General features: G+C 38.2%; 3 protein-coding genes across 4 annotated transcripts; 1 reads left to right on the plus strand and 2 right to left on the minus strand.

Annotated features, from left to right (window-relative positions):
- Positions 1 to 681: 681 nt before the first annotated feature.
- Positions 682 to 7356, minus strand: Ndfip (Nedd4 family interacting protein). Its single transcript, XM_017162905.3, has 2 exons — positions 7215 to 7356; positions 682 to 2488 (listed from the first exon to the last, which is right to left on the minus strand). Exon 2 carries the CDS (start codon positions 2484 to 2486, stop codon positions 1677 to 1679), a length of 810 nt encoding a protein of 269 aa, XP_017018394.1. The 5' UTR covers positions 2487 to 2488; positions 7215 to 7356; the 3' UTR covers positions 682 to 1676.
- Positions 2910 to 7350, minus strand: Krn (Keren). Of its 2 annotated transcripts, none has more exons than XM_017162906.3 (2): positions 7215 to 7350; positions 2910 to 4068 (listed from the first exon to the last, which is right to left on the minus strand). In XM_017162906.3, the coding sequence occupies exon 2, from the start codon at positions 3934 to 3936 to the stop codon at positions 3262 to 3264; it is 675 nt and encodes a 224-aa protein (XP_017018395.1). In that variant the 5' UTR covers positions 3937 to 4068; positions 7215 to 7350; the 3' UTR covers positions 2910 to 3261. The 2 variants fall into 2 exon arrangements, with proteins under 2 accessions (XP_017018395.1, XP_017018396.1); XM_017162907.3 differs by having other exon boundaries at positions 2910 to 4065; positions 7215 to 7345.
- A 202-nt stretch (positions 7357 to 7558) lies between the features above and the next one.
- On the plus strand, positions 7559 to 8385 carry LOC108071942 (selenoprotein F). The gene is made up of 3 exons (XM_017162908.3): positions 7559 to 7712; positions 7777 to 7895; positions 7960 to 8385. Exons 1-3 carry the CDS (start codon positions 7674 to 7676, stop codon positions 8336 to 8338), a joined length of 537 nt encoding a protein of 178 aa, XP_017018397.1. The 5' UTR covers positions 7559 to 7673; the 3' UTR covers positions 8339 to 8385.
- Positions 8386 to 12104: the final 3719 nt, after the last annotated feature.

A 12104-nucleotide genomic window follows, 5' to 3' on the forward strand; every position in this document is an offset into this window, starting at 1 on the left:
TTTAATTTTTTAACATTTAGGTTTAATTTAGTTGTTTACAATGCAATAGATAACCTGGGTCGTTAAGAATAAACCCATTTTAGTCAAATTCAAAGAAACAATAATTATATAATTATAAATAAAATAAAATAAAACAATATTAAATAATAAGTCGGCTTTGATCAAATTTCAAAAACATTATTTTAAAATCGTATAAAATAGTTATGTATATCTGAGAGGGAATTATCTTATCCAAAAATTAAGAATACTAAAAAAATTACCAAATCCTCAAAGTAGATGCAAAATATGAAAAGTTATAATATATAAATTTTAAAAATTTCCAATTATTCTTATGGAAGCTAAAAGATATAGCATCCGATCTGGTCCGACATGGATAAATCGATTCGTCTGTTGAAGCTGATCAAGAAAATATATACATACCGACGTCCCAGTTCGACAATCTACGATTATATATTTTTAAAAAATTTTAAAAATAAATACTTTTAAAAAAAATACTCAAATTTTTTTGATTAAAAATATTAATAATATTAAATATAAGCTACGCCTAAGTAATAGCTGCTATTAAAGTATCCATTCTTATATAAATTGTATGTATTTATTATTTATTATTTTATTTTTTAAATAAAAACAAAATACCATTTCAATTTATAATAGAATAGAATAGAATAGAAAACTCAAGCCTTTTGTTGAATGGCATCATTCGATTTTATTTAATTTGCGTAAAACTGACGCAGATCTCTGCGCCCTTTTGCAATGCATTATGCATCGATTTGATTTACATACAAAGGGATTAAACATATTAATTGTAAACATTATAATAGGCAATAATTATATGTACTAGCAATAGTTGTGTTTTTTTTCCATTTTGTGTATTACTGCTGGCTTTTGTGTAGTTAATTAATTAAGTACCACAGCGTAAGGGTAGGCTCAACAACAAAAATATGTGTGTGTGGCATATCTTTCTCCTACGACCTTTCATTACTTCTCGATCCAAGTATTTGTTTTTTTTGGTGTTTCTTTTGTGTCTTTGTTTCAAGTGCAGGGGTTTTTTTTTATAAGGGGGTGACTTGGGATGGGGGCATCTACTAAAAGTGATAGATTTAACCATACACATTCACATACATTTACAATTAGAATGGATTTAAGGGCGGTGCCTCTAAAACCGCCTCTCCACACATTAGTTAACATTATTTTATGCTACAGTTTTGCCGGATTTGTGAACTAAGTTGCGCTATTAAACAATAGTAACTAGAGAAAAACACTCACCCAAAAATACGACATGCTTCGGGAAAGGAAAGGATTACTAAAAGACTCGCAAAAAATGTGCTTTAAGAATTCTAATACATTATCTAAAAACTGACTGAAAAGGAACAGGGGTTCCCATAAATTCAAATGGAAAACAATTCCTTTTAAATATGCTAAAATTGTGAATTTAAAGACAAAATATTTCTGCCTAATACATTTAATCACTTTCCTCTACACACCTTAAGTTTCTTTTCCAAACTTTATAGGTTCCGCGAGTTTGCATTGATTTTGGTTTGTGTATGTGTGTGTGTGTGTGTGTGCAGTTTCTAGGGATTTCTAGGGATCTTCTGGGATCGGTTTAGATTCGTAGCTTCCTAGAGCCGCCCTCGACGTATTTACATATTGGCAGCCGCTCTGGAAAGGCGCACCACCTAGTAGAAGAAAAGCAGCCTCTCCTGGGCCGAGGCGGAGAGCAACCGCCACGATCGCTTGATGCTCACATACTGGATGAGGGCGCGTATGCTGATTAGGAAGCCAAAAGCGCAGATAAGCCACCACAGCCAAGAGTTCTCGTGCGAAGCCAAGTCCGTTGAATGCTTCACAATCAGTGTCCACTTGGCCAACGATAAACCAAAGCCGGATAGGGCTCCATACCGGGCGGCGATTGTGTGACAGAAACAGGTGAGCATCAGGAATCCTATCCAGTTGAACAGGAATGCCACAATGAATGCCGTTATGAACATAATGTCCGTTCCCAGCAAATTGTCCGTTGTGGAGAGACTATTCTCCGGATCGCTGGCATCGATGGCGATAAATGTCAGCGCTGGCTGAGCGGATCGCACGGCTGCGGCACCGTCGCGCAGCGGATTCGGCGGCAGCAGAGGATTCGGCGGCGGCGGCAACTGCTGGGACGAGGGCAATGTCAGAAAGGCGGGCGGCAGCTCTCCGTTCAGTGACTTCTCCATTTGCACCTCCTCGTAGGTGGGCAGCTTCCCGTGCAGCTCCTGCGTTAGTTGTCCATTAATCATCTCCGGCTGACCCGGCAGCTGCACTTGCATCTGCATGGGAATCTGCATCTGACCGGGTTCGGGCGTGGCCAAGGCCAGCGAGGGCATCTGAGCCGGCAGTACCACCTGCTGGCCATGGACCGCGTTAGCCTCGTACGGCGGCGGTGCACTAAAGTCTGCCTTGGGGGGTCCCAGTTGATCGTCCCCGGGAGATGGTTGGTTGTTGTGCGGCATGGCTGGAAAAATGGTGACAATGAAAAGGGTTTTTTTAAGTGAGTTTGTTTCTATCTACAAAAATTAAATACTATTTTTAACAAAAACAAACTTATTTGACACGAGTTCAAGTCGTGGTAAAGTATATAGTTTTTGACCAATTTTAAGCCAAGATTTACCTATTTTTTATAGTTAAAAATTGGTTTTATGCTGTTTTCCCATAGATAAAATGGGTGATCTTTATGCATCTCTGAAAAATGAATCTTTTAAGCCAATTTTCCAATAAAATTTTAAGCTAAAATCTTATTCTGAATGAATTGGATAATACTTCATGTGACATGCGTCTTCGGCCAGTTTTTATTAGTCCAAGCAGCGTAAAACTGGTATAAACTTTATACTGTAAAACCTTAAAACTATATCTAAATTAAGTTGTAAAGAATATAATTTCTTTTGCTTTTTAGTTTTTCGTTTTTATTAACGTTAATAGTTCACGCGGCGTTTAATAAAGTTAGGTGTATAATAAATAAATGGTCGGCTAACTGCCAAAATTGCATTGCATTAACTCTAGGTTTTTCGTTTTTAGTTTTCTTTCTCTCTGAGCAATCGTTCGTTAATACTCTTGGTCCAAAGTTATTATATTTTTTTGTAAAAGGCACTTTAGTATAAGGGCTCTTAAGACTACAGCATTCGTCATTTCAGAATGGTTGCGTTAAAAGGGTTAAACTTAAAAACAATTGGACATGTTAGACATTCAAAAAAACAAGAAATTGTTCGTTAGGTGGAGCGGGTTTCCTAGTTAGTGGCAGTGCCTGCTGGGGCGATTAGATTGGACCACCGCTTGATGCTGATGGGCCTCCTCCAGCGTTAGGATGCGGCAGGGGCCAAAAGGACGTCGTACTGGTCGCAACGGTTTCAAACCATCCACCTCGTCCATTCCCTCGTTCTGGCAGCCGCCAACCACACCATCCGTGGCCGTTATGGTGGTGCTGTCTTGCAGCTTCTGCTTCTGCAGCTTCTCGTGTCGCAGGTACAGGACCACACAGCACATGGCCATGAATAGAAGGGCCAATGTCGCTCCGCTCACAATGCTGGCCTTCTCCAGCATCACACGATTCCTTGTGGGCAGGTAAGAGCCATCGATCTCCTTGTACTCGCACCTGGGTCCCATAAAACCCAAGGCGCACTCGCAATTGTACAGGAGTTCGTTGTGTATCTCCACAGTGAAGCAGGTGGCATCGTTTAGGCAATACCAGGCGGCATATGTTGGTGGACAGGCGTAGATCGGAAAGGTGACATTTGGCCTGGGTGTTGTTGTGGTCAGCTCTACATTATCCGGCGGCGGCGGCTGGATCGGAGCAGCTGTTGGCCGCGGCTTGGCAACGGTACGCGAAGAGCAGGCGGCGGTTAGCGGCAGCGAACAAGCGCCGATTAAAGCGATAACAAGCAGCAGATCCTGGACAACTTGCATCATGATTTTTAACTCATGGCAGCCTTTACTTGGAATGTGAGCTGATGATGATGATGGGACACAATACTGTTGTGGTGTATTGAATAGTGTAAACTGTGGAATTCTTGGCTGGCAGGTTGGCTGTCTGGCGTGCTGCTGCAAAACAAAAACGAAGTGCAATTAAATTTCAACTCAAAAATGATTTGTGTGGGTTAATTGCCTGCCTAAGCACCGAGCCAGCCGCCGCCTTCCCACCAACCAAAACACCTAGGCTCGACCTAAGTGAGAAGAACGAGAGAAACAGAAACAGAAACAGTTGAAAAATCGAATTTCATAAATTTTTGAACAGTAAATGTCATCGTTTATTTACCTGGCCAGAATCGCGAGCGGAACTCAAGCGGCTGTTGTATTTGCACAGTTTGCTTTAATATTATTGAGTACACTCTCACTTGACAAAATGTTCACTTCAGACACTTAAATTCACAGAAATTCTGTGTTTACAATACTTGATAAATTTAGACGAAAAATTATCAACTTAATCTAAAGGTGCTAATTGAAAACAGATTCAAAAAAAAGTGTCAAAGTAATCGCCTAAGATCAGAAGTTATATACTCGATGGAGTTTACATATTGTGTATTAAAAAAGTAACTACTTTATATATATTTTAGTTACTTATAGGTTTTTAGTATTAAATCATGCATTTATTTCCAGAAAAGTAATCTTAATTTATTTGCTGTGGGTAAACCCTTTTTGTTTATTTAAAAAGCCACAAGTATCAAATGGATGGTTTCACCAATATCAACAAGCCTTTAATTTAAAAGCTGAGGCTTTCGATTTTTCAATAGAAACAAACAATTCCATTGTTGGTGTTCTAGCTAAAAAAGCTGCAATTTGAGTGGGCATATGAATAAACAAATGGTTTTCCGTCTTGGCGGTGATGTTAGCTTTGATCATTACGAACGAAAACCATAATAAAATCAGTGCGTTAATCAGCCTAACAAGACGTTTTCTATGGAGGCTGCTGATTGATAATTATTAGTTAAATATTTCAGTCAGCTTAACATTTTTATTGTTAAGTAAGCAGCAGCAAAAATTTTCCATTTCGTCTTGCATTTATTCGATTAATTAAGAACAGCTTGTCTTAGCCATTATCAAGTTCTTGCTAAACAATCCTAAACGATTAAATAAATTTGAAAAAAATATATAATCGATGTTAATCATGCTAACAATAAACTGTCTAGTTTTAAATTTAGATAGTAAAGGTCTTTTAAGAATTTCACAATTTTAAAGTTTGTGCAAATAATTTGTTATATCTTTAAATTAAAATTTTGTTTAACTAATTTTTTTTAGAGATACCTAGTGAGGTTATAGTCTTGATTTTATTTCTAGTGTGAAAGTCGAATCAAAGAAAACATTTCATTGGTTTGATTTCCATACAATGATATCGTGACACAAAAGATAAGATAAATATATATATTTTCAAAACAAAAAAAGCTCTTATCTTTAAGCTTTAAGTGAAACGAAATCGTAACTAAGAAATTGAATCTAGTGAAACAATATACAAATACATTTAATTACAATTCAACTTTCAGAACTCAAAGTCACAAGAGTCTTTCTCCCTCACACCCCCAAACACACACCTCTATACATTCATCTAAAAATAACAACAACAATACGTACGAGTGAAAGTTGACAGCTGAAATGGCACGAGAGTGAGAGGAAGGCAGCCAGAGACTGACAGAAGGCAACGCACAAATGCAATTAAGTTGACCTTTCGGTCAATTGAAATTGAAACTGAGAAGAAAAGAAACAAGAATTGCGGCCAATCAAGAAGAGTGCCTAGATTGTGCCCAATTTCTGCAAGTGTATGTGCGTTTGCTCCACTATATTTTCTACGTTTTTCGTGTGGGCGAGCGGACGTAAGCTTGAATAATGAGCTAATAGACGACAAACGAGCTCAATGGGCACCTGGGGGCTTATCAAAGAGTGCCCTCGGCGAAAGGGAAACCCAACGAATGTTGATTAGTGCAGAAAACAAGAGAAAATAATACAAAAAAAATATATGTCCAAACCAATTGATAAAGGTGACGAATGCCATCCACAAGTGTGGAACGAAAGTGGAGTCATCTAGTAATAACAGTTAACAGCGAGGTGAGTCAGATGTTCGAGCATTTGAAATATTGCAAAATTGCACGACACCGTAAGATCGTACGGGTGTACAGTGGAGCCTTCAACAACTCTAATTTTGTAACAATAAAAAAATAGCTTCAAAACAACTAATTTATTAACAATTAACATTATTTCTTCCGTAACTGGAAAAAAGTTTTTATAATTATTAAAAATTCATAAGTCTAAAAGAAATGTTACCAAGGTTCCACTGTGACCATGCGTATGTGTGTTTGTGTGGGAGAGGGAGTAGGATGAAGTAGAGAGGGGGAAAGCAACAGGGCCGCCGCAACAAAAGGCGTTGAAAATTAGCAAATTGCCGAGGAAAAAAATAACAACGCAGTTTTCGTTTAGGCCAGGTTTTCGTGTATGGTCTTAAATTTCAGCCCCGTTGATAAGAAACTCGAGCGCGTGGACCAGCTGCCGTGCAGCAGGTGTGTGCCAGAGGGAGACGGAAGACACACGAGCGACAGAGGTAAAAATAAGAAGGAAACCAGTCAAACGGGACCGGGACCACAAAAGAGGAAGATGAAGATGCAAGCGAAAGATGAAGATGGGAAGGGGAGGGGGTGGAGGTGCAAGATGGGGGAGAACGAAATGGATGGATGAATGAAGGTCTCAAGAGGCGATTTCCTGGATTCTCAGGCATTGAATGAAAAACTGCATTGGTATTGTGGGGATAGAGAAAGAGAAGAGGAAAGAGAGGCGACAACAAGCAACTGCAAGTTAGATCAAGTTTCCAAGCAAACGGCTCAGCAGCCAGCTTGTTGTTATTGTACAAGGGCAAATGAATTAATTTACTTGTGTAAATATGAATTAAATAAACAAGTACTGCAAGCACACAAACAGCCCCAGACTTATCAGAGTGTTCACTTTTTTTAGCACCTGAGTGGCGAAACCCCAAACAGAATTAAGTTTATTAATTTACTAAACAAAACATAAACACATGTACACACACACACTCACACACTGGGAGAGAGGGTGAAAGAGAGAGAGAAAGCCAGGACTTTTTGCCTGTAACCGTTAGTTTCTCCTCCTCCCTTCTTCGTTTTCGGCCCTTTTTTCTATTTCTGTTTCGATTTTGACTCGAATTGATGTCTATTTTGCCTTTTCCGTGCCATGTTCTATTTATTCACCTTGTTTTCTTCTATGCGTTGGTCGTTTGGTGGCTTTTCTCTTCTGCGCAGCTCCCTCTCACGTTTCAGTTTCCGTTTTATTGATTTATTCAATTGTGTATTTGTTGTTGCTATCGCACAGGGAATACTGCAGTTGCTTCGTTGGTTTGTATGGGTTTGTAACACGTATGGAATTAAAATTAATTAAAACGGTTGCTACTTCGCGAGCGAAGCGAAAAAACAATTGCACCAGCAAATAAGTTTTCGTTTTCTAGCACTGGCCAGTGTTGCCTGGGGTTGAGAATGATATATCAAAATATCGATATATCGATATTTTTCCTGAAAATGAGTGACACGAGCCGAGTTCGATAGCAACTGCTTGCAGTCGATAGCCGTGTTGTGCATTTATCGGCCATCGCTATCTAGGAAATTGTAAACATACGTGGACGTAGTAAATTTAATTAGAATTTAGCCCCAAAGATGCTGCGATTTGTGGTCTTTCTTGTGCTGACCTTGAGCGTGAGTTTACAGAGATCTCTAAAAAATGTAGACATTATTCATTTTTCTCCTCCCGTTTCTGTAGTGCCAGCTAATTCAGGCAGAGATGACGACCGCCGACTGCCGGGAACTGGGTTTCATCAAAGCCCAGTTGATGTGCTCCAGTTGTGACAAATTGGATGATTTTGGCTTAGAAACCATCAAGTAAGTCTCCTAAGACCCTTGATTATTGTTATATACTGATTCTCTGGGATTTTACTTTATACAGACCCCATTGCAAACAGTGCTGCACTTTGGATCAGCAGCCGGCCGCCCAGCGAACTTATGCCAAGGCCATCTTGGAGGTGTGCACCTGCAAATTCCGTGCCTATCCGCAGATTCAGGCCTTCATCCAAAGCGGCCGGCCCGCCAAGTTCCCCAATCTGCAGATTAAATACGTAAGGGGCTTGGATCCAGTGGTCAAGTTGCTGGATGCCAGCGGTAAGGTCCAGGAGACGCTGTCCATCACAAAGTGGAATACAGACACGGTCGAGGAGTTCTTTGAAACGCATCTGGCCAAGGATGGCGTTGGCAAGAGTTCCTATAGCGTGGTCGAGGATGCCGAAGGCGATGATGAGGAGGATTATCTGCGTACTAATAGGATTTGAAATTAACATTCCCAAAATAATTAGAGTAATAAAAACTGTAGAAGTTATGCACTTGAGGTATTATTAATTGAAAACTAATTTAAATAGAAAACAAAATTAACTTTAATACTCTTTGATACCTCATTAAGCAGATGACTTTATTATATACAAGTACTCTCTTAAATCTAAACTCAAGCCGCGTTTTAAGTTAAGAAAACCAGTTACTTGGCCATTTGTTAAGTTCAACAAGTTCTGCAGTTTGAAAACCACTCGGCTTTATAAGCTTTTTTAACGCGCCACCGGCAAAAGCTTCACAGTTTGGGAACCAGTTTTGATTTCTACTGCATTGCGACGCCTGAGGGTAAGTGAGTCGCAGAGGTTTCTTGATTCATAAATATAATAATTAATACGATTTATTTGTTATATTCTTATCGATGGGCAAGGAAAGTTCCCAGCACCATCAACAATGTCTGGGCTTTGTGGCCACGCCGCAATACCTTATCACTCGGCATCACAGAGGTTTAGGGGAGGTAGGTTCTTCCCCTCCGAAATAACTCCCCCACCGGGAACAGGAAAACGTCGTCAGCCATGACGTAGTGGGCTCACATGGCCGGGTCCTCATGTCTATCAATATTTGATCAGCCTGTTGGAGTAATTGTGGTAACTGAAAGAGTAAATAGCATATTTATGCCCGCCAAAATCGTGGCTGATGTCTATTTCCGATGTGTGACGCAGCCTTGACATCGCTTCCTCTCTCACCCAAAGAAACATACATATGTATCTTTGAATTCTTATCTTTATCCGGTAATTGCGCATGAGCAAATAGTTTCACAGGGGGAAATGCATTTTTTATTATATATTTTTTTTAACGGGTTTTAAATTAAAATAGGAAAAGGTTATTATGATGATATTTAAAGATTAAAACTTACAAAAAAAGTATATATAAAGGGTTTTTTAATAAGATTTTTTAGTTTATTTATTATTTTTCTTAGTCACATTTTCTTTTTAAGATCACAATCTGATCATTACAGCGTTCAAGGAATTTCTCTCTTGTTGCCTGCAGTATTCCCACTACTGATTACAGGGCTGAGAGAGAGAGAGAGAGAGTCAAAAAGAGAGCAAATAAAATTGTTTATAAACTCTTTGCACTATCGCCTGTTTACGTTTCGTTACAATGCATATTTTCTATTAGTTTTTCTTATTTGCCGTTCTTGATTTAGCTTCTTTTTACTGCTGTTGTTGCCGCCGTCTTGTTTATTGTTGCAATCAAAGTTGCACAGTGGTGCAAATATGGTTTGATGACCCAAATTCACCGGCTGCATCCCACTGTGATGTGTGGACCCTTTATCGACGACAGTGCCAGTGCCCTTGGAATGCAGCGAAGCATAAATACATGTGCCAATACAATTCAATCCAATCTCTCCCTATAACGTCAATGCTGTGGACTATTTTTAGCGGCTGCTATCACACGCAGACCCCATCGTGCGGAGATATGTACCATATAGATGTGTGTGTGTGTGTGTGTGTATAGGGACAATATACTCCTAACTAAACTAAAAGGCACGTGCCCTGCCCTCCACCCCATTTGACTATGCAACAAAAATATGACAAATTTTATGAGAAAGGATAGAAAGTTTTTGTTTAACAGAGAGTATTTTTTAAATTCAATTAAAATTAAATATAAGGATAATTTTAATATAGTCTACTCTGAATTTTAAGGAATTTTTAGCAATTTTATAACAATAAAATCTGGGAAATAATTTTACTATTAATACAAAATTAAAAGAATTATTATAAAAACTAAATAAACTTAAAATTACTTCTATATACATTTTTATTTATTTTTTAATTAATTTATTTAAAAAAAAAAACTTTAATATTAAAGTTATAGTACGTTAAATCCAACATTCTGCTTTGCATAGTGTCCAATCAATGGCGGAGAGCTGTAATCAATACTAATTATTTGCTATTATGATTACTCCTGCCGCACAAACATACGCACAACCAGTACACACACACACACCCTCCCACCAAGCTATGCATTACAATTGGAATCCGAGAATCTCTGGCGTTCTTATCAATTGTGTGCCATATAAGCAACTTGGGGTGCATTCAACTGGCCTGTGTTGCAAAAACTATATACAAACATATTGCTTATACAACTGCAATCAGAAAAGTAGTAAAATTATAGAAATAAATTTAAAATATATAAGCTATCTATAATGTTATATATTATAGGAAAGTAATTATTAAGAAAACGGTGATTTATGTTTTAAATTTAGGGCTTATATTCTTAAAATGAGATGGTGTAAGGCATTTTTTGCATTTTATAAATATTTTAGATCTTGTTTTGTGTAATTTGAAGCAAAGAAAAAAGCCTGGGTGGACATCTAATGGTTGTTAAGTCCTTAAATATTAAAAAAAAAAAAAATATTCTTTGGGTGTTGGTCAAGCTCTTGTTATAAAATTCGATGCCATGATGGCCTAAGATTTATTTTTAAAGCAGACCCCACTTTTTTAAGATCGATATTATATTGTTAACCACGGCTGTGCGCCAGCTGGCAAAGGCAATAGCTATGTAGCCATCCATCCATCCATCCAATATAGCAATGGCAATGTCCCTTAGGCGGTGGGCCCCCCCCTGGAGAGTGGAGCGGATGGAAGGCCGCAGAAGTGGAGGAGTGGAGGAGCAGCATAAAGCTGAGACTACGGAATAATATCGGCCGATTCTGGGTATGTGAATTGGGAATCGGGGCTCTGGACTTGTTGTTGTTTCTCTATTCGCGTTTTGCTGATAACATTTGCGCCTTTTGAGTGGCTTGGGGGTGATAACGATAATGACGTTATCGTCACAGCGTCATCGCTGTTCCAGCTAACTCGCAAAACACACACACACACACACACACTAGAGCGGGCGAACACACACTCGCTTAGATTTAATTTCATGCCATTTTAACACTTAATTAAGGTATAACATGAACACAAAAAAAAAAGCTAAATAATAATAATAAACAACAACAATTCGGCCCAGCTATCTCGCTTCGATACAGTACAGTCGAACTCCACGAAAGATGTTTGGTAACGCCGCCTCGACCCCTGTTAACATTAACAATTAAACACGAGAGTGCGAAAAGTAAACATAAACAGCAATAAAAGCACGCGAAAACATTTCAATTAAATTTTTCAGTTTCCGCTATATAATATATATGGGTTTTTAGGTAAGAGGCTTGACTGTATAGGGGAGGTTGGCTGATATTTGTTATTGTTTTTGCCTGGCTACGTGTGGGGCTTGCCCTTTTACCGTTAGCTGATAATAGAGTTGGCTCTCCCACGCTCGCTCTCTCCCTCTCTGTGGATTCTCTCTTTAATCGATCGAAGCTCTCTCAGCAGAGACAGAAAAATAGCATCTTAAAAAAATTACAACAAATATATAAAATATCTTGTAGATACGTTAGCCTTTTAAAAGAAATAATTTTTATCTCTATCTAAAAATTAGTTTTACTAACAAATATTGATGTTTATAAAATTTTTTTAATTTTAATTGATAGAAATAATATTTAACAATATTTCCCATTATTTTTCCCTGTGTGCTTTATTTGTTTTTAAAAATTTTTTGCCATCATCTAGCTCTCCCCCACATTATAGCTCTTTCAGGGCTGTAAAAATTGTAAACTTGATTTTGACATTACGAATCGTTTGTTCTATTTTCCTGCTTGTTTTATTTATTAAGACCCAACTGACGTCTTACGCATTTATGTGAATATTTTATTATTATTATTAATTGTTT

Source organism: Drosophila kikkawai, chromosome 3L (genome assembly GCF_030179895.1).
Source record: "Drosophila kikkawai strain 14028-0561.14 chromosome 3L, DkikHiC1v2, whole genome shotgun sequence".
In the NCBI taxonomy this organism is placed as follows: domain Eukaryota; kingdom Metazoa; phylum Arthropoda; class Insecta; order Diptera; family Drosophilidae; genus Drosophila; species Drosophila kikkawai.